This window comes from Crocodylus siamensis, chromosome 3 (assembly GCF_052110815.1).
Source record: "Crocodylus siamensis isolate JL-2025a chromosome 3, ASM5211081v1, whole genome shotgun sequence".
NCBI classification, from domain to species: domain Eukaryota; kingdom Metazoa; phylum Chordata; order Crocodylia; family Crocodylidae; genus Crocodylus; species Crocodylus siamensis.
Genome location: NC_143397.1, coordinates 196,967,445 through 196,990,049, shown reverse-complemented (window position 1 = coordinate 196,990,049; position 22,605 = coordinate 196,967,445). Strand labels below are relative to the sequence as shown.

Here is a 22,605-nt window from a genome sequence, read left to right as displayed (position 1 = left end):
ATGCTAAACTTGGGGTCATTGTTACTTACACCAAGGTGTAATATACAAGGTGTCTTGCATCTGTATAATACACCTTGTTTATTAAATATCAGTTCAATGCTGACTTTTCATTTTTGCCTTCTTAAATATTTTATGTTCAATAATTTCAGGCAGCTGATGGAAAGCCAGATAGGTGCTCTTATTCTTGCCACAGACATCAGTCAGCAAAATGAATATCTGTCTGTGTTCAGAACCCATTTGGACAGAGGGGACTTATGTTTAGAGGATGCGAGCCATCGTCACTTCATTTTGCAGGTAACTTCCTGTAATATCTTTGAAAGTGCCATTTTTATTTCAGAAGTAAATCGTTTCAAATACTTTTTCTTTCAGGATAAAGGTTGTCTGCTGTCAAAGTGAAACCAGGGGTGTTAACGTTCTTTAGATTCTGGAAAATATCAAATTGACAGTGTGGAAATCTTAAGCTCTGCTGTCTATTTACAGACCAGGAATAGCAGAGATGGCAAAATGGAATTTTCAGTAGCAGTTCCTGTTAGCAGTGTGTGTGCTGACTTCTGTTTTCAGCTGAGGACATGCAGATGGCATTGTCACCTTGACTGTCTTTGAGTTCCCTTTTACCGCCTGTGGCTCAGTGTTTACCCCTCTCAAAGATGAGTACTTAAATTAAGTACTTAAATAGTTTAGGATGCTCATATCATCTTTTCAAAGTTGGTGTTTTTTTGAATCCCTGGTTTTTCACCTCACAATAAATAGAACAGGATGAAAATATTTCTTTGAGCATAACGGAAATGGAGGTGGAGAAAAGAGCCCCTAAGACATGCAGAAGTCCTAGGATTACACATTAGTCATCCTGATATAAAAAAATAATGAACAGCAAGAAGCCTGGCAGAACTTTAACAAAAATTCAGCTAAACAGACGTCAGTTTTGTCAACAGTTAGTTCAGTTTCCTTCTTGTCATGACTATACTATTCCAATGCTGCTAAAATGACTAGTAGTTGGGAATAAACTATCAGTTAACTCTTTAAAGTGTCCTATGCAGTTAAACACTTAGGAAGCTGGCAGGATAATATTTAAAATATTAAAAAAATATTTTTGTGCAGTTTAATTTATGTCTAGTAAGCTTCCTTCTGATTTCTAGTGAAGTCCAACTGTTTCTTTAACATTTCTTATTGTACCATACTTAGTGTATATTATATGTACTGAATATGTTGCCTTTCAGATGCTCAGATTCACTTACTTTTTCCAGTATGGAACTAATTGGTTTTACTTCAGTATGACTCAGAACTATTCACGATGTCCTGTAATTCCCTAGATATAGCTCCCTGCCATGTAATTAGCGAAGCAAAAGTGGGAAACTAAGTAGTTTAAAAAAAAAAGCACAAAACGTTGAGGATGGCAGCTGTTCAGAAGTTTTGATTCATGTTTCTGCATGAATATAATGTAAGTGATACTGGTGTGTCATTTTTTTAGATGGCTTTGAAGTGTGCTGATATTTGTAATCCATGTCGGACTTGGGAGCTAAGTAAGCAGTGGAGTGAAAAAGTAACAGAAGAATTCTTCCATCAAGGTAAGTAGAAAATTGATTTGGTGACAGTGGGGTGTATAATTGTATCATCAGATAAATAGTCATGGGAGCCATAGCATGTTGAAAGAATAAAGGGTGTACATTTAGGATGAAAGTTTACACCCCCCAACCCTTTCCATTGGTTACATTCTTGAAAGAGGCCATGAGCATTACTTTCTACTGCATTTATTCAAATCTAAGATGAGATTTTTTTTCCCCCCATCAGTGTGGGGGGAAAAAAGCCCATTGAGTTAGATTCATGTACAAAGTGGGGGTGGGTAGGGGGGAGCAGAGGCTGCTGCAGCTCTGGTCCTGAGCCTGGGTTGGGGCCAGTCAGACCCACAGCAGCCTCTTGCCCCTGTTCATCCTTCCACTTGCCCTCTGCAGTTTCTGCTCCCCCCTGCTTCCCCTTCTCTCCCCTGTTAGTGTCAGGCCTGGCAAATCAGACAACTCTCTGATAATTAGATTCTATACCTAGAAAATTATAACATTTATAATTCTTCCATATATAAAATTTAATTGGGGGGGGCTGTCTTCGATTTGAGTAAATAGGATAGCTATAGCACTTCTTGATTTTTATTTTAGCTGGAACATATTCCTCACCCCTAAGGATAGTTCAGATGAAAAATTTTCTTGATATTTTTTTTTTTTAACATGTACTTGGTGAATGATCCTCAAATTATGAAACACATCCTCTCCAAGCCCTTCACATGCCTGTTACTTCAATTACATTTATCATTACCAGGATGAATGTATGTTCCTGCTTTTCTTACATTTTCATAAAAAATGCTTTAATGCTTCAGATTCTGTTTTAATACAAGGAATTTGCTGTCAAAAGATTAAAGCACCAGGTAGAACCTAGGTTTAATGAGGTGGGTAAAACACATCTGAAGGGTCGCATCTAAATGAACTTACTTGCAGCACATTGTCTGAAAAGCTGTTTTTGTACTATCAGTTGCAGTTTAATCAGAATATTTTTGTTCATTCGTATGTCACTTCTTTTTTTCCTGTGTAGGTTCAAACTGCATGAATTTCAACAGTGCTTACAAACCATGGCATTTTAAGTAGTACCGTATTTTTCGGACCATAAGACGCACTGGACCATAAGACGCACCCCTCCTGGAGCCTCAGTCTCCGCGGCAGCGAGTCCCTCCTTCGGACTCCTGCCCCGTCTGTTCCGGCCGGCCATTTTTATTGCCGGCTCCCGGCCACCGGCACGGGCGCCGGCTTCCGGTCTAAACAAGCGGCGGATGTCCTGCTCGGGCTCCGCGGGCAAGCTCCGCCCCGTCTCCCCGGGACACGGCATAAACAAGCGGCGGGTGTCCTGCTCGGGCTCCGCCGCCTCCGCGGGCAAGCTCCGCCCCGTCTCCCCGGGACACACACCTTCGGACCATAAGACGCACCCTCGTTTTCCCCCCACTTTTGGGGGGAAAAAAGTGCGTCTTATGGTCCGAAAAATACGGTAGTTAAACCATTAGTAGAATTAATTACTGCTTTAACTTTTCAATGGTATCTCAGCATTCCAGGATGCAAATCTGTCTTAATTTGTTCTGAAACTTGCTTTTACCTGCTCCCAAAGCCAGAGCAATTCCATGTCCGTGAGTTAATTGTGAATCTCCACAGTTAACTGAAAACTACTGTGGAGATTGCAATAAGTTACTAGCCAATGGAAGAAAAGCCCTAGAGATATGACATTTTTGGACTGGTATAAGTTGTTCCCTGTGGGCTAAAGAGAGCCCTCAAAGTTGCTGAGAGTATACACCAGTGTGTCTGCTGTTGGGGGTAGTCTGCCACCTAGCGGTGAGGCTCTGTAAGAGCACCTACTGTAGGCGATTGAGTTACAGTACAGGTTTCCCTCAATTTTATGCTGACATGCATTCCTAGAGAATGATGCATAGGGTGAATTCACATAAAACAACCCCGTTTTTTTTGTCTGCAGCTGCTGGGCTGCACTGTGCTCCCTGTCCCCACTCACCTCTGCTCCTGGGCTGCACCATGCCCTGGTACAGGCAGCTGGCATTGACTGCTCCCAGGGTAGCTGCAGCCAGGGCTGGGGTGAGTGCTGTGCCCTGTGCTGCCAGGGGCTCCACTTGTCTACACTTACACCAGCCCATGCTGGAGTTGCTCCGGGAGCAGTTGACACCAGCTGCCTGTATCACGGCATGGTGCAGCCCAGGAACTGGGGTGAGCCCAGGTGTGGGGGGACAGGTGGAGCACTGTGCAGGCAGCTGGCACCAGCTGCTCCTGGGGCCACTGCAGCCAGGGCTGGGGTGACTGGGGCCCTTTCCCCTCCCCCCACAGACGTACCTGTGGGGGGGGGGCAGGAGAGAGAGAGCTATGCTGATCACATAAGAACAAATTTACCTTGCATATAACGAATTATGCTTATTGCATAAGAATTAATTTGCATATAAAGAACCCACATAAATCAAGAGAGACCTGTACTCGTGTTCAGAGCAGATGTACTACTTACTAGGGGTGTGTGAAGCAGGCCCTATTTGATTCAGATTTGGCCCAAATCAGGGATAGTGTTTCAATTTAATTGATTTGGATCACTGTCCCTGATTTGATTAGTCTGATCTGAAGATTTGATGCTGATTCAGAGAATCAGTGATTTGGACATTTAAACACAGCTTTTTAAAAGTTTTGTCTATGTACCTTGAGGTAGCAGGCGTGACTCATGAATGCTGCGCTGCTCGGGTGCACGGAGTATCCCAAAGGAGTGCGGGGGGGCCCTTCAGCACCCAACCTGGAAGTGGACTGGAAGCATTTCCAGTCCACTTCCAGGTCTGCCAGGGAGTGTGCTGGGGGCCCCCCTGTGCCTCCCTGGCTTGGTGATTGGCCACGGGGGGACCCCAGGTGTGCCCCCCAGGAGGCAGCAGTCACCTGAGCTGGGAGAACGCGGGGTCATGGGGAGGGGGCTGTGTGCTCCTGACAGACCTGGAAGTGGACCGAAACTGCTCCTAATCCACTGTTGAGCATGCTGGGAGACCCCCATACTTCTGTGGGACAGTCCATGCACCCCAGCATTGCAGCACTCACAAGCCCTTGCTACCTAGAGGTATGTAGAAGAATCATTTAAAGCTGTCTCTGTCCAAATCTCCATATCTTTCCAAATCTTTTCAAATCGATTTGGAGGGTTCTGATTCAATTTGGATTTGGAGCTTTGGCCACTGAATCGGGCTGAATCTCCACTGAATTGGATCAGGGATCGAAGCTTCGCACAGCCATACTACTTAATTCCAGTGTAAAAGTGCCTGCACTTCTAGTCCAGCAGCCTGTTTGTCACTACCATAATGGAGGCCAGGTAGCCTTGTACTTCTGTTTCTACAAGTTCTTTAAAGTCTAGTATCAGATCCTTTTTTCCCAAGCCCTGTATGAAGGGCAATGAGCTTTGAATCTGGGAGAAATATACCATCTAGGAACAAACCAGAATATTCTTGTTGGCATGGTGTGGCCAGGCAGATTGATCTGAGATGAAGCTTGTGTTTCCTGAGTTCTTGTTAAGGCTGTAGGTAGCTAGATTACAGCAGGTTGATGTTGTACAGGAGGATTTTGGATTGCGCTTTTTTGGAGAAAGTTGAGTTCTTCTATCCATATTACCAGGTCAGGGTTTTGTATGTTTGTGCGCGTGAATTGTACTGGTGAAAAACTTTAGGTTTATTTAACAGCTGTATTTACTTTCTTTTCAAAGTGATCTAGCTCTAGGGCTGGTATGCCTCTCTCTTTTATGAGGATTCAGAATGGGTTGGATGAATTGACTGGTGAATAGACTTTTCAGGGGCAGAATTTTGCCTAGTAAAGGAAGCTTTTGCATAGTATAGGCAAGTTAATAAATTATCTGAACCTTGGCATCAAGTGATTGAAAGATTTTAATGGACAAATGGACTGAACAGCACTCTATGATTCTTTTAAAGTGGACATGTGTGCATTCTCCCATGTAAGCTTGACAGCAGGTTTATTTGGCTTTATATTGAGGAACAGTAATTGTTTTGCACAGATAAGGTAACATTTGGTGAAGACGGCCATCATTAATATTTTGTTTTTGGAGTGGGCACTGCATTTACAAGACGAAAAACCGGACAGTTTCACCTGAAAACTTTATGATCTAAAAGACATAACAAGACTTGAACAAAATTGAATACTTTCATCTGAAAACTTCATTTGCAGCTATTAAGACAGAATTATCTCTTTTGCTGTCACTGTCGGAAGGGAATCTTTTACTTCCATTACAGTAGTAAGGAAAAAGAAGATTGTCGTATTTTCTTTTGGCAGATTCTAAAATGGGCAATTTTGCTACTGACATACTCCACTACTTGGAGGTTTTCTTTAATCTATTACTGTTTGTATTGGAATGGATATAACCCAGTGATAAGTCAGTGGATATATTTTTCTGAGTACAAGGTAAAACACATTTTCTTTTTTTGTACAGGTAAGTAAAACCAGTACAAGGTATTACCATAAATAGACAACGTCCTGTCCAGAATATCTCTGAAGATACGGACCTATTCTGTCATGATTAGGAAAGCCATTTCTATTATTATTTGATACTTCAGGTTTTTGACTATTCGCTTGTGTATGCAAAACATTGATTTTAGAATGTATCCATTTCTATTTTTTCTTTTCTTTAGGAGATATTGAAAAAAAGTATCACTTGGGTGTGAGTCCGCTGTGTGATCGACAGTCAGAAACTGTTGCTAACATCCAGATTGGTAATCACTAATTATATGTCAATAGTTCAAACTATTTCAGTAGTTCCCTTTTAAGAACACGGGTATTAATGGAAGGGAAAGTATCTTTACTTGCATATTCTGCTATTTGTATCCTCTTTAAATTCCTTTGGCAGCACTTCTTCCCCAGATGCAGTTTTTATTTCTTTCTTTAAAATTTCTCTTTCGAATTTAGGTGCTCAGTTTATAGTTGCAGAGACTGGAGTATTCTGTCTCTCCATGGAACAGGATGGACATGGCAAGCATCACTGTGAACTTTCCCTTGCAACGTCTCCAATATGCTCAACCCCCTACTCTGGAATGACTACCTCCAGATTCAATAGGCCAATTCATTCTCCATACCCATTCAGTCCTGGCATCTTTAGAAAGGCTGCCAGTGAGAGTGTCAGTTGATTTGCCTTTTTGAACATAGACCTTTTTTTGGGGAACAATTAAAGATAACCCGATAGTCTTAAACCCCCCCAAAAAAACAAAAAAAACAGTGGGGTAGGGGCACCACAAATTTACTGTATGATGATGAGCAGCCATTAGGTTATCTTTGATCACTGATAACCTGAGCTAGATTTAAACGAGCAACAGAGGGGAAAATATTTTCCCAAAGCTTTTCTTGTATACAGATTGAATAAAACCTTATAACATGTTTTTATTGGGCAAAGTAATACTTTTAAACACTGTACATAATTTGCAATTTTATTCTATAGAGAAATGGGAAATTTGAAGAATTTTAGGACTGTCTTATACATTGTTGTCTTAACTCAGCTGTGCATAATACAATTGCTTAAAAGCTAACCATATTATTTTTAACAAATGGGGTAAAAACATTGGCAAAAACCATGGTGTAATGCTGCCGCATAGTAGTGCCACTAAAAAGGCATTTGCTGGTGCTACTGTGCAGTAACTCAAGTTACTGCACATTTATTTAGTACTTGTTTATACTTGTTTATAAGTACTAAATACTTACACAAGTACTTGCTCATACAGGTATTAAATAAATGCATGGTAATGACCGCGCGGTAGCGTCTTGTATAGATGTGGCCACTGTGATGCTTTTTAGCCTGGTAGCTGCTAGTGCAACTATTAGGCATCTTTGCTTTGAAGGATATACAGGTTTGTTTGGTCATGTTTTGGCAGTCTTCCTCTGGCAATGTTGAAGGAAAATCGAGTTTGTTTTATAGTATAGTTAAGATAATCTGTCTGGTAATTGGTTTTTTTTAAACTTTTTCCCTGTTAGAATTATCAGCTTTCTAATCCAGTTTGTGTACTTAATTCAGATCTGATTGTTAGTATTCTCTTTTTTCTCTTCTGTCCTTTATTTGACCACTGCTTTGCAAGAACAGGATTCATCTGTTAATTCCTTATGTAGTACAGTGTCGTTCTTTTAACTGACACTTCTGTTATTTTTATGGATTTTATTTTTATAACTTAGAACTGTTGGAAGATGATGGGTTTTTATAAGTGTATCTGAATTAGAAAAAAGTTCCCCAGTATATTACTGTTGACCTCTTACATCACTTCCTATAGCTCTTTAAAAATGCATTTTCTTTCTTGCTTTTAATTTTAGGTTCTGTGTTTTTTTTTTTTTTCTTTAAAGGTTTTATGACTTACTTAGTGGAGCCATTGTTTGCAGAATGGGCCCGGTTTTCAAATACCAGGTTGTCACAGACAATGCTTGGACATCTGGGACTGAATAAAGCTAGTTGGAAGGGAATGCAGAGAGAACAGTCCAGCAGTGGTGATGATACAGATCCTGCTTTTGAGGAAATGGACTCAGACATATTACCTCAGGAAAATCGATTGTCCTGACCTCAGAATCTGCATGATAGAACTGCCTCTTGGTATCTGCACAGTTGGGGTTAGAGGAAAAACATATGACTGCCCAAGGTTTCAGTATAAACAATGCCAGCATTATTTATTTCCAAGTTTTCCTTTAACAGACCATTTAAACCCAATTTTTAATTGCAAGATCTGAACATAGAGCAATATGCATACATATGCCTCAGTTGGCTTTCATTGGAACCTTGAATATGCAAAGCACAGCAATGACTGATCCTCGATGGAACGATACAAAGTTTCATTACATGCCACATGTGGTTTTAAAGAGTTTGAATTAAGGTCTTCAGAATCAAGACTTGACATGGATATTTCCATTTATCTTGGCGTTTTGCAAGACTTCCCATAAACGTGTGCGAAGCATACCCTTCCATTTAGTCCCCGTTTCAAATCTGGAAATGTGAAGTGCCCATCCTCTGCTGCCAGTGGCAAGACTTGATGTTTACAAACCTACTCTGAAACTCTTGGTTCTAGACTTCCCGCTGCGCCTGGCTGTAAAGGAACCACTAACCTTGGGTTTTCGGTTTTTAAAAGAGATCAAATCTGGGACTGCAGCTCTTTCTTCGGATGCCAGAAAAGCCTCCCATTTGCCATAATTGTGTTTGTGCACTGGGAATGGAGCATTCATCATAGAGCACAGCCAAGCTTTACTCCAGTGCTGTATGGGAATGCAGTTTTTTAAAAGCAGAAAACACTTCTGAATTTGGGGAGGGGGGTGGGGGGAGGACAGTCCTAACTGTGTTGCGATTCTGCAGTGAAAACATTGCATGTTGTTTTCACTATTGTACACTTGAACTGCACATGCAAGAAAAAGGTGGAATGTCTAAACACCATAATCAGCTCAGGGTATTTGCCAATCTGAAATAAAATGGGATGGGAAGTGTGTCCTTCAGAACAAGGGTACAAATGCCCCTTTCGCTGCAGTATGTGTGGGTGTGTGTGTGTGCGCGTGGGGGAAGGGAGGGGAGGGAAGGGATGGGGAAGGGTTTGAACGGCAACATTTTTATTTATTCTTTTAGAATGTGACAATTTCATGAACAGCCACATTGGGAGGAACCTGTAACAAATTGCTACAGATGCCTTAAACTATGCACAAAGCTAAGTGACCAAATTCGTTTTTGATTGAAAAAAACAAAAAAACAAAAAAAAAAGTGCATTGTTTACTTATTCCTCCCTCTACTGAAACATTAACCATTTATGGGTTTTTGATGTGAAAAGGAGAAATGTTTTTTAGGACAAAATTTAAGGACTAATTTTAAACTTCAAACATTCCATTTTTGTAATTTGTTTTACATTGTTTTAAGTAAAGTAAGCACAACTGTTATCTAGTTTGAGAGAAACTGGTGCTTTCTTTTAGTTCATTTGTATTTCCCTTGTTATTACTGTAAAAGACTGTTTATTAATTCTGTTTACAGTTTGTTGCAACAGCCATTTTTGGGAGAGCTTCAGTGTAAAGCCATTTGTAAAGGCTTTGCCATACTCATTTTATATGTGCCTGTTGCTGTTAACTTTTAATGAATAAAAAAAATCTTTTCACATTATGCTCCTGTACATTTAAGTTGCAATTGATTCCAGTATTACAAGGTGAGAGTTAAGACTGCAGTCATCTTTCATAATAAATCTTTATTTTAACCCCATTATAAGTTGTCATGTCAGTTCTGGAAACTGTCATGTGGGCTTTATGTCCAAACTTGTCTTCAATCTTTGCCTTCAGATGCAATTACAGGTCACTTAAAATGGATTTCTGACTCTTTGTTTGTTGTCCCTTAGCTTATAATTGGCTCCATATTATCCTTTTCTATTTCAGTGGGTTAAGTCTCTCCAATTTCAAAATACAGTATGCAGATTTTGATTAAGTTGTAATTAAATCTGTTTTTATGGGAATTGTTTTCTAACCAAACCTGCTTCTTTTAATGTCAATTTAAGGTTCTTATCATTCCCATTAGTAGAGAAGAATCAAGCATGGTATACAAGATTTTAGTTGTGGGTTGGAGGAAAAAAAAACTTGAAATTCTTGATATTAACAGGTCTTTCTTTAGCCTAGGAAGTAAATGTCTTTGTCTTTTGGTGCTGTGGTATGTGGCTTGTTGCCAAATTTCTAGTCACCAAGCTATTGTATGTCTTAAGAGTATTACTTCCTATAATGCTAACAAGAGGAGTCTCATTTCTAGGGTTAACTGTGAAAACTGCAAATGGTTTTGAAAATTGTGAATAAACACTTACTATGACTGAAAACTTTTAAAACACTGACCACGTAAAATCAGTGCTTTATGTTTTGTCTTCTGCTGAAATGCTGCTTCACTAGATACGTATACTTTGACTTACAAAGGGTCATTTTAGGGCTGGAATTTTCTTGTGAATACGTAGAAACTGGTGTGATTCTTGGACTAGAACTTGGATTGTTTTTCAGAAGTAAAAAAATCCCTCCCTGTACTTTTCTATTGAGATGCCTCCTTGCTCTGGGAAAGAACATTTGTATCATGTTTTTGACGCACCTTTTTAATGAGAAGTCTTAAATCTCTTCCTACAAGATCAACATAATCAGACTTACAGGAATTGATTCCCAGACCCATATACTAAGGTAGTACGAAATGATGCTTGTAGTACCTAATCAAACCCAAAATTACTCACAAAATAACCCTTAAAATTCCCATGTTGGACTTCTATTGTGCCGGAGCTTCCAGACCTTTGAATTATTGTGAAAGTTGTCTTGAATGTAGTCTTGAAATTACAACTTCTTGCAGTATGATCACAAAGTGTTTTCCTTCAGCTACAGAAATGTGATGATTCTGTATGGTATGGGTGACCTATCGGCGTTGATTCTTGTAGTACTTGAGCCAAGGGAGTTGACTGTTTGCAGCAGTTTATTTGAGTTGTCTACCCTAGGGCAGGGGTTGCCAACAGGGAGTATGCAGGATGGTCCTAGGGGGCACAGAGCACTGCCACCCACCACCAGAGACTTACTACAGAACTCCTGATGCACAGTAAGGGCTAAATCCTATTTCACCTTCACATGTCTAAGTGGCAGTTTGGATTTTATTTGCACAGAATAGAATTGCCCAGCATGGAGAATTTCCCAAAGTGAACTGGAGTGTCTAGGGCATTTACAGCTTTCTTTAACAGAGAGTTCCTCCCCAGGCTTGCTTGCCCTTCCAATGACCATGTAAGCCCTGTACCCATTGAGAAAACTAAGTCACAGATGTAATGGGGTGCAAGTTCAACTCTTGGGGTAGATTTAATGAACTTTCAGGCCCTCTATTCCTATATAATTCTGCCTTTCCTTATTTAAATCATTAGGTTTAAATAACATAAAAGGAAGCTGTCCTACCCTGCCCCTTAAATCCTCCTAACTCAAAACTTGAATTCCAAACTAAGTTTGATCTGGCCTGAATGCAAGCTGCTTCCACTCTTTCCAAAGACCTAACTACAGCAAACCAGCCCCCGACTAAGAAATTAGTATCTGGAACTATATTTAAGGGCTGGTTATAGAAGGTACCATCTACAGTGTGTATTTTCTTCATTTTGAATAGTTGTTTGAGTCTTGCTGTATATGGCCTATTAGCTGCTTTTGTATGCTCTGCACTGAAGTAGAAAAATGTATATTGTCTGAGCATGATGAAGTTATTGTGGGGTAAAATAATAGTCTACACATTCACTAATGTGCAGTACTTACTGTTCATTTAATTTAGTACCTGTATATGCAATTATAGTTACTATGTTACTGCACCGTAGTATCAGCAAACATCTTTTTAGTGATGCTGTTGCACAGTAGCCTAATAATACTGCACAGTAGTGTATTAGCCATTTGCTGTGATGCTCTTCTGTGCGGTGCTGTTGGGCTACTGCACATTGCGTCCCATGTAGACATGACCAGTTACCCCAGGGTAAGTGGAACTTAAACCCAGGATAGTTTTAGGACTCCTACTTTTTTTTATTACAGTCTGTGTGCTGTAGAGTCTCATTTGTTACTCTGTGCATGTTCGCCCTCCTCCTGCAGGGTGTAGCTTTAGCCATGAATAAGTTATATGTCATTTTTGGTGTTACGGTTTTGCATCTTTTTATGAATAGGAAAAAAGCACCTTACCTCTGATCTCAAACAAAGGTATTTGTGTTGCTTTTCAGAAGTACTAGCCACCTGCAGCTTCAAGGAAACATTAAGCAAGCCCATTTAACTTGTATGTCTCTGTGCCTAAACAGAATGGCCTTTGAGATTCACTTCATAAGATGACCCTTAATATGAAGTGAGGAAATGGTTGTGGTTTTGAACAGTAAATATTGTAGCCCTATATACTATGATTAAATGTGAGAACTTACACTTCAGACTTGAAAGTAGAACTATGCTTATTCTTTTTAAGTTAGTTACCCAGACACTTTCAGAATCTATCCTGATTTGGGAGTAAATACAAGATTACCAGTAAACTTTGACATGGGCCACATGAGCTGAGCTTAATAAGGACTCTGTAGCAACTTACAGAAATACAGATACCACACCCACTCACTTGAATAGTGCAAGGCAAGTGACAACTTGTTGCTAGGGAAGCCTCTTAAGAAAAAGCAGCAGGTAAAAACACACAAATCTGACCCATTCACCAGGAACAGCATAAGAAACACCAACAGGAAAATAAAACTGGTGCTGTAGGAAGAGGAAGGAAAAACTGGATGATCTAGTGGTAGTGAAAAGTGAATCAATTACAACTACTACTTGAAGTAGGAAGTGAAATTTGAAAGAGTTGCCCGATAGGGCTTTCACACTGGCATAACTAAAGCGGAGGTGGGTAATGCAAAGGCACAAGCTATGAGGAGGTGCTAGAATACAGCCCCAGGACAGTCCTGACTCTCTCTTTTTCTCCCAATCATCATCCATGCTACCTTCCTCTATTCCAGTCTGCTGTGGTTTGCCTATCCTCACCTGCCCCACCCAGGTACTCAAATTTAGCTCACTGCACTTCTGTGTTTCTACAGCTACAGTAACCAACCTGTAGAACTGGCAGCTGGTAGTTAAGTGAAGGAGTGTTTGTGTTTTTGCAGGAGCAGCAGTTTTAAGAACACTGAGTCCAGTAGTGGATACCTGGAAGTCAATATACTGCTTTTCTAGCTACCTTTTACCCCATTACAGGCACATACAAAGCATTTTGTCACCGGTCCGTGATGCTTCTGCGCCCAAGGGCTTCTGGCTTTTTGTAAATAAGAAGTAATGTACACAATCATGACAGACTCTCCCAAGGGAGCATTTTTATTTTTAAAAATTAAAACCACTTAAATACAAAATAGTGAGACCAAATAGTTTGTGACTTTGAAGAACAGTTTTTAAGCCTACAGAAGAACATGGTAAAAGGACTTCAACTGTTCAGAATCAGAACTTTTAAGGGGAGTAAATATTTACCATTAAAATCATATAAAAATTTTGCATCAGAAATGACACCCTTTTAAATTATGCTACCCAAGTCCCTGCTTACTGAGTAACATGCTCTGTACCTTGCTGAAATGCTTTTTTTTTTTTTACTACTTGATAGTGAAAGTTTCAAGGAACTCTTGCAATTCAGTTCAATTATTTAATCCAGCTTTAATTAAAGCTACATTCAAAGTAGACCTTGTTTTCAGTTTATTCTATCTGAAACCAAATTACATTTGTAGTGGATTTGCTTCTCTGGTTCTCTTGATGCCTGTAGGATGCACCTGAGCTGAAGTTTCACTTTTTTCCCCTTGAAATAAAAATGCATGGAGAGACATAGGCACAGCTGGTCTTCCCCCCCAACATGCCAGTTCTATGCTGGTCTGGCAGCAAATAGCTACTATGGCCTGTCTCTGGAGGACTTTTCCACCAATTCAAGCTGTGCAGCAGTTACTATAGAACTGCTTTCCTGGAGCTGACAGTGCAGAAGCATGGTCAGAATATTACTGTGGTTCAGCTATTCCTGGCTGCTGGAAATCCACCTTGGGCCCAGGGGGGCCTAAAGTATGCATCAGTTCTGTAAACATCAGGCTGTAGCCAAAATTGGAGCTTGCATGAAAGCTGTGACTGACACATCCCTTCTGTTCAGGAAGGGCCCTTCTATACCTCTAACTCCCAAACTTCTGGGCTTGCTAACACACACCCTGACATTCTCTCAAACACTGTAGCTTACAGTGCTGTTTTACTTTCTTTCACACTCACAGAACTGCAGTGGGACAGGTCAGTTCTGACTATAGCCTGTGGCTCATGATCAAATCCATCTTCAATGCACTGTCTTGGCAAATGCTGTGAGAGAGAATTGAACAGCACAGCTTTCTGCTTATTGCAGGCCCATTTGAGAGACTTCAAGAAGCTTGTTCCTTTGGGATTTTTTTCAGTTCATGAATACTCAAGCTTTTACTTGGATATCTCTACTCAGTTTTACTATGAAGGAGAAATAGTCTGACATTTGGATGAGAAGTTTATGCTTTTTTGGGCTTAACACGAGTCATGTTAAAAGAATTTCAACATGAGATTTTAAATGAGCTTAGTCTCAGACTAAACACTATAGTGCAAGTAATGGCTATGTAACAAATGTCACAATAATTTAAGGGCATTTCACCCTCAGCATTACCATTTTGACAGACTAGTTTAAGGCTGTCATTTATATTTGTAAAAATATTTGCAGAGATAAGTTAGTGTTAATAAACTATAATCACCATGCATTTACAATGATGAATGAAAGACTTTAAATACAGGATTAATACCCGAGTATGGGTTTTTCACTTTCTACACCCTTGTTAAAAGCCACATACCTTCAAGTACCCTCCAGCCCTTCAACTTGTAAAACTGAAAGGCACTAAACTTATTTTACGTTGATATTTCTTCGTTTTGTAGGAGACCACTTAATACCAGACACTTGTAACATAGCACTGATTCTAATATAAACTGCTAGATACATAGTATACCGTCAGTACAGGACAGACTAAGATTTTTCAATTAGTGTCTTCATTTTTCCTGTAGACTTCAGCATGTGTGGTCCAAACTGAAAGAAAGATAACAAGATTCGTTAAAGTGTGCATATGATACACACACTCACATGTACCACATACATGATGTCTCATATATGGGAGACTCGGGAAGTGATTGGAATAATTTATAATCCATCCATTTCAGCCTCAAATAATCACCACTTATCTTTTGTCACCTTCGAATTTTGCCTGGCTTCTGTGGAGGTAGATGATTCAGACCAAGCTGAGTCAAATTTGGCAAGGTAACCAAAAAGAGTCAGAATTTCTTATCAACAATTAAGTAAAGTTAATCAGGAAAAGGGACATTGTTAAATTTAAAGACCACCCCCCCAACAAAGAAATGTGCATCTTTCAAAAATAGTGAGGGTGACCAATTGTTAAAAAGCAATGGTACACTAAGTATTCTTGCAGCAGTGCAAGTGCTCTGCCACTGATAACCATCTTTTTCCTTGCATGACCTTTTCAAACCCTCATGGTGACAAGGAAGACTGAACCAAAGAACAGGTGTCTACATGCAACTAACAACAGATAAGAGGTATTTAAAGGGGAGGAAAAAACAAACTCCAGACCTCTGATAATGTCAGCAGCACAATATTCTTGGGTAACAAATGTCAGGAAACCCTTAATTAAGTTGTTAACCTTTGTGGGGATGTTCAAGTCTAGCTGAACCAAGAGATGAGTCCCAACCAAACTGAGACAGCAAACCAGTCCATACTATGAATATGACACTGACAGCTCATCTCTGGTTTTCTCCTAAAAGCCCCAAATGCAGGAGGCAGGTTTAAACAGGCTTAAGATTCTTTTAAGAAATTCTAGTTGTTGTAAAAGAAAGCCTGGATATGATATAAAGGCTTGTAAAACAGAAGGCAAATACACTAGATGCTTAAAGTTACTGATAAATAAAGGCTTTTTATCTTGCTAGGATCCTATGATCCCTGCTGAATTCCTGCCCCTAGGGCAGGGGGCTGGACTTGCTGATCCTCTGAGGTCCCTTCCAGCACTAGTGTCTATGAAATCTAATTCTGCCCCTCTCCCTCAAACATCATATCCAGAATATAACCTAAGTAAGTCCTTCTAGTCTTTTAGTTTATCTGCAGCTTGTTTTTGCTTAAATTTCCTAGGATAAGTTAAATGCAAGACCCGAATCCAAACATAGTTTGTTCTTCCTTTCTGGTTCCCCTATACTAGCACAATATTCCAGTGACTGTTCTCCAGCAAAAGCTACCACAAGTAACTAGGTTTTTTGTAAGATATGTAGATGCTAGAGCAGGGGCTGGCAATGTTTTTGGCTAAAGTGCCCAAAATACTCCAGCCTTCATCCATGCCTTGACTTGGGATGCCAGGTCAGGGGGTTGGGGAGCCTGATCCTAAACGCTGGTGGTGGCTGCACATGCATCTCTGAGCAGATGGTGGGGGAGAGGCTGGGATGGGGCTGCCCCAGCCCTTTTACCACCATGTGCCATGAAGCATGCATGCAGCAGCTGTTGCCACAGTGGCAGGGCCCTGGAGCCTAGCACAGGTGTTTGCAGCCTGCCTACCACATGCTGCAGCTGCCCAGAGCCCAGGCCAGCTATGGCAGGGAGCCAGGAGGCTGCAGACACCTGTGCTGGGATCCACAGTCTCAGTGTTGGCTCCATGGTGGCATCTGCTGCATTCATGCCTCCAGGCAGATGGGAGGGGCCAGGGCTGCACTGCCCCAGGCCCCTTCCTGGCCCTGTGCCTGGAGGCATGAACGCAGCCAGTGCCGGGGCTGCAGATCTCCATGCACCTGTTTGTAGCCTCCTGGCTGCAGCCAGCCTGGGCTCTAGGCAGCTGCTACCTGCCACAGGGCATGGTCTACCTGCAGCCTCTTGGTTGCCCAGAGCCTAGCCCAGCTGTGGTATGCCAAGGAAAACTGCCTCATGTGCCATGCTCTGGCATGTGTGCTGGAACATAACTTGTAATCCCTGAACATTTGCTCTGTGATAAAACTTTTAGTTAAAGGTTAAGGAAGTTTTCCCACTTCTGTCTTAGATCCATTTTTTTTTTTATAAAGATATGCTGTTTTTGTGTTAAGGATCCAGTGATTCAATAAAATCTCTAGTTTATTCAATGGGTTGGGTGAATGAACTTTAAGGTGGATAGAAAACAGGCTGGAACATCAGGCTCAGATGGTAGTACTCAATGACTCAATGTCTAGTCAGCAGCCAGTATCAAATTGGTCTTGGGTCTGGATTTGTTCAATATCTTCATCAAGCAACTGGAAGATGGAACAGAGTGCTGCATCCTCAGCAAGTCTGCAGATGACACCAAGCTGGGCAGGGGTTGGGAGTAGTAGATATGCTGGAGAGTAGGCTTAAGGTTTTAAAGACCTAGACCATGGGTTTTTAACCTTTTTTAATAAGTGTACACCTGGCAACCCTACACGGAGCAGCAGGGGGCTAGGGGTGGTGTGTGGCCAGAAGCGGAGCAGTGGCAGCACAGAGTGGTGGATGGCAGCAGTAATTGCTGCCACATGCAAGCTTACCCCCCTGCCCCACCCCTCCTGGGAGTTGGCAGTGCAGGGTGGTGGGTGGCAAAACTGCATCCCCACCTGCCCACACATAGCCCCTAGGGCCTTCCCAAGTATGCCCTGGTTGACAACCCCTGACATAGACAAACTGGAGGATTAAACCAAATGAAATCAAGAGGTTCAACAAGAACAAGTGCAAAGCCCTGCACTTAGGATGGAGCAATCCCATGCACCAGAAAAGGACCTGGGGGTTATAGTGGACAAGCAGCTGAATATGAGCCAGCAATGTGTGCCCTTGTTGCCAAGAAGCTAACCACATACTGGGCTGCATGAGTAGGAGTGTTGCCAGCAGATCAAGGGAAGTAATTATTCGCCTGTATTCAGTACTGGTGAGGCCATCTCTGAAGTACTGTGTCCAATTTTGGGCCCCCCACTACCGAACGGATGTGGACAAGTTGGAGAAAGTCCAGTGAAGGGCAACAAAAATGGTGAGGGGGCTGGGGAACAGACTTTAGACAAGAGGCTGAGAGAACTGAGCTTATGTAGTCTGGAGAAAAGAAGACAGAGGATTTAATAGCCGCTTTCAACTACCTGAAGGGGGTTCAAAAGAGGATAGAGCTAGACTGTTCTCAGTGGTGGTGATGACAGAACAAGGAGCAATGGTCTTAAGTTACAGCAAGGAAAGTTTGGGTTAGATATTTAGAAAAATCTTCTCAGTAAGAGAGTAGTAAAACACTGGAAACAAGTAATCCAGAGACATCATAGAATCTCCGTTCTTGGAAACTTTTAAGACACTGCTAGACAAAGCTCTGGCTGAGTTGGGGATGGTCCTGGTCTGAGCAGGGGCTTGGACAGTGTTTCACCACCTGTGGGTCACAAGAATTATATGAAGGGATCGTGGGCAAATTTTAAAAATAGATCAAACTTTAAAAATGGATTATCTTTTAAAGGAGAAAAATGGGGGAAACCATGGGTTTTCCCTTGGAGGCTGGCAGAGTTCCAGCCTGTGAGTAGATGCTTAGGGCCCCCCTATGCCTCACCCCCTGCCCCTCTACTCCACACACTATGGGGCTGGCGGGGGGAGGGTCAGGAGTGACAGGCACTGGGTCAGGACTGGCCATTGGTGTCTACAGATGGGTCCTGGTACAAAAAAAAAAAAAAAAAAAAAAAAAAAAGGTTGAGAACCACTGGACCAGATGATTGCCTGAGGTACCTGCCAACCCTAACTTTCTATGATGTACACTGTCAACTGAAGTTCCAGATAATAAGCGATCCCTCTAGCATTTAAAACACTTCTCCATCCTCCTTCCCTGCAGTGGCTAATCCATAGGCCAGGTTTTCCAGGTTCTCAGTGCAGCATCCCCAAAACATAGATACAGTCCTAACCATTAAAGAGTGCATGTCAGGGCCCAAGAAGTTTTGAATTCCTCCACCAAGATCTTTGGTTTTGAGTCAAGTCTTTCTGGCTCAAGTTTTCCAGATAGTTTACAAAATATTCAGGGCTTGTTTACATGTGCCCCCCATGGCACAGTTGATGCTGCGCCGTCATTTAGTACTTCAGAAAGCAAGTACTAATGACTGCACAGTGACAGCTGTTACTGTGCCATCCCAGCAGGGCACAGTTATTTTTAGCAGCCATAGCAACACACTATAGCGAGTAGCTCTTTGCTACACCGATATAGTGTTGGTGTCACTGCTTGTACCCACCGACACTATATCGCCATAGTGAGAAGCTAGACTGCCACAGCACATCAGTATGGCGATGTAGCGTCACATGTAGATGCATCCTAAGAGGCTGAAACCTCCATTAAAAGTGAGCTTTTCATAAATCACCTGAATACTTAAAGCCCCAGCCTGAGAAACACCTGTGATAAAAGCTATACCTTAATTTCGGTTCAGCGTATGCCGAGAATACGGTCCTATGGGTAGGAAAGTCAACTTTTCCACAATAATCTGATATTTTGTGATACGCTGCTTTCATGAAAAGCAGAATTAAGCCTTATTACAGGTCAAATACTGCAATACTCACCAGCACTGTTTCAGACTTTGGAATCTGTTTTTCATTTTCACTTTGGCTATCGCTTCTATATCGATAAGCAAATTTCTTTTTGAGTGCTTCTGCTATTAATGCTGCAGGATCGGTAGGGTCAGCTGCTTTACACTTTGTACTTTCTGTTGGCCTTGAAAAGGAAAGTGAAAGTGAGCAGTCACAAAGCAAAGCTTTAGGACAAAGTGAGAGTTCTGTAATCCTGTGTTATTTTTCAGCCATTTCTCCACGGAAGTGACAGTAAAACTCTGCTTTGCATTTATACAATACACAGTAAGCCATGCACGCTTACCTTTTCACTGCACGCAGCTTTACACTGTTAATATCTTTGAGGATTTCTAGCATGTTTGGCATTTCAGGTTTCTTTGGACCATTATCTGTCAAAGTCTGTGAAGAGTTTATTTTCTTGCCTTTCCGCTCTTTAATGAGATCAATAGCAGACATACTCTGCTGCAGGGTGGGAGGAGGAGGCGGCGGCGGTGGTGGTGGCGGCGGCGGCAGCGGCGTCACTGGACCAGAAGGTGAGGCAATAGGACTTAATCCAGCTATAACATACCAAAAATGCATTCCAGGTAAGAACAAAGTGCCCTTTAAGCTTGATACAAACACAAGCAACAAAAACAAGGATCTCATTGGTGCAGCTGCACCATTGGTGTGTTTTTTCTTTCTAGAACATGTCATATTTCAGTCCTAAGCCTCCTAAAGCATTCAAATGAAGATGTCTGCTCTAAAAAAAGAAAAAAAAAAAAAAGCTAGTGAGTTTCTAGTCTAAAGTCCAGATGCAGGTTTGCACTAAATCAGGGATGCTCAAGCAGGGTGCTTGCGTACCCTTGGGTGTCAAGAGATCTTTTGAAGGGTGTCTCGAGTTGTGAGGAGATAAGGGCAGACTCAGGTTCCTTCCTGCCTGGCTCTTCTGCAAGGATAATTGTTAAGAAGTTTTTTAAAAGTAATTTTGCTCAATTCAAAGTTAGGTAGGGGTGCCTTGAGTCCAAGAAAAGGCTGAGAACCACTGTACTACATGCACATTTTAAAAAAAAGCTTCCTTGAACACCAGGAATTATTTCTACCTACCCTGGCCTCTTTTTAGTGCTATCAGTTTTTTGATGATGCTACAAGATGTTTTGACAGACAGTCACATTGGCTAAAAATCTATGCTTAGAAATAACTAACTGTTAGGGGCATTTCTGCAAGACAGACAATGATTACTAGAACACAATGTTTACTTGCAGCAACTGGTGGTCAAAGCTAGATTGCACATAAAGCTGCTTAATCACCATATTCAAAACATCCAGGTAAGTAGCAATTTTTGCTGAGCGTCTTTGAAAATGGTTTCTCAAGCAAGATTCTTGAATGTGAACTGCAGAATCTGGATGCTTGCATTCAAGTTAACAGAAACTAAGTGAAGATGTCTAAAAAAGAGTTATCCAATTTTTTTTTGAAAGGCTTGATAAGAACCAAGAGTATTATATCTGAACTGACTGGGCTGTTGCAGCAACCTCAAGTTAAAGCTCTGTGCAATGCTTCAAGTGAACACAAAGTCAGCTTCTCTTAGGTCTAATCACAGAAGTCTTAGCAAATGAGGAAGCAAAAACTATTTAGGAAACTACTTCAAATAAAGAAAGTTCAACATTCATATCTTCAGAATTGATAACTGAAGTTAGAGCATTAACTACAATTTTTTTTGACAATTTAATCAAAGTGAATTGAACCATCTAGGACAAAATACAATGTAGGAACTGACTGCATACTTATGGCAGTTGCTATATTCTACCAGAAGAGGGAGATAATGGTAAGAACAAAAGAAAACAAAGACTAGAATTAGAAGCGCCTTCTAAAAGTAAAGAACATTAAAATAATGTATTTATTACCTGGCCAATAATTATAATTCAACATGTTTACAAGCATGTGAATTTTAAGATACTATGTCTTCATGAAGAATAGACCTAAATTCTTGAACTATTTCACTGCATTGCCTTAAACAGCACAAACACAGAGAATAAAAGTGCTGCTCATCTGCTGGAGACCTGGATACCAAACTCCAAGCTCTTCTAAAGAAGAATTACAAGTGAATTATAGGCCTATCTATTCTCAGCTTTCCCACACTCAGTTTCTCATCTTATATGCATAAGAGATAGGTAGATAGCCCCTATAATCCCGGTTAGTAACACAATCCAAACAAATTGGTGGTAAGTGCTACAAAACAGCAGAAGTTGTTACATAGAAGATGGAGACCAGGGCAAAAAAGGTTATTAACATTCACACTCAAAGTGTCATGTAACTTTTGGCTTCTGGGTGAACAGAAATTACCACATTTCATCTGGATGATGGCTCTAGAAACAATTTGACTCTCCTCCCGTCTTAAAGCCTCATTTGATGTTGCACTGACCAGTATATTTTACACAAAGCATTTAATTCACTAACTGCTATCTGCAGACCAATAAGCCAACGCTATTAAATAACAAAATGGCAACACAGAAGTAGCTGTTGGAAATTACAATTCTGTACATCCATCCCAAGTGTGATAAGATGGGCTTATTCTGATAGCTAAGAGAAGTCTTGTTACCTCAAACTTTTCTAGTGGCACCATGCTCAGTTTTTGCTTGTAACTATTTCATGAACCTTTAACAAGTATATTTTATTACAAAAGTATAATTAAGCATCTCATGACACTACTGATAGACTATACTGAAAATCAACTATAGCTTCTTACATCCTAGTCACGTCCTTTTCTTTTACTTTCATTGATGTCTGTGGTGGGTTTTGTTTGGAAAGTCCTACTCAGGTGGATTCAAAGTTCTAGAAACATTTCACGCCAGTATTTACCCCAATTCACACCAAAAAATGCTAAAAAAACCCCTACGAATTAAGAACAACGCTAAAGATTTTGCTCTCCCTGATGCCTTGGAGAAACATCTTGCATTTGCTCTGTTAGTTTCCACATTTATAAATACATGAACTACAAACATGGAATTCTCCCGCTTG

The 22,605-nt window shown here is 41.0% G+C and overlaps 2 protein-coding genes across 10 annotated transcripts in view; one reads left to right on the top strand and one right to left on the bottom strand.

The window, feature by feature from the left end:
- Positions 1 to 10,455, top strand: part of PDE7A (phosphodiesterase 7A) — a 130,961-nt gene extending 120,506 nt beyond the window's left edge. For 2 of the 5 annotated variants that reach the window (XM_090040074.1, XM_090040077.1), the window contains 4 exons: positions 150 to 294; positions 1,469 to 1,565; positions 6,194 to 6,274; positions 7,884 to 10,454. In XM_090040074.1, coding sequence (XP_089896200.1) covers positions 150 to 294; positions 1,469 to 1,565; positions 6,194 to 6,274; positions 7,884 to 8,095 — 535 coding nt within the window. In that variant the 3' untranslated portion in view covers positions 8,096 to 10,454. Of the gene's footprint in view, positions 1 to 149; positions 295 to 1,468; positions 1,566 to 6,193; positions 6,275 to 7,883 lie in introns of all 5 variants that reach the window. The other 3 variants (XM_090040073.1, XM_090040076.1, XM_090040078.1) reach the window with 3 other exon arrangements.
- A 2,874-nt stretch (positions 10,456 to 13,329) lies between these two features.
- The window catches only part of MTFR1 (mitochondrial fission regulator 1), a 39,248-nt gene continuing 29,972 nt past the window's right edge, over positions 13,330 to 22,605 (bottom strand). For all 5 annotated transcript variants that reach the window (XM_090040070.1, XM_090040067.1, XM_090040068.1 and 2 more), the window contains exons 6-8: positions 19,916 to 20,168; positions 19,606 to 19,756; positions 13,330 to 15,099 (exon numbers count right to left, since the gene is read on the bottom strand). In XM_090040070.1, the coding sequence (XP_089896196.1) occupies positions 15,040 to 15,099; positions 19,606 to 19,756; positions 19,916 to 20,168 (464 nt within the window). In that variant the 3' untranslated portion in view covers positions 13,330 to 15,039. The remainder of the gene's footprint in view (positions 15,100 to 19,605; positions 19,757 to 19,915; positions 20,169 to 22,605) is intronic.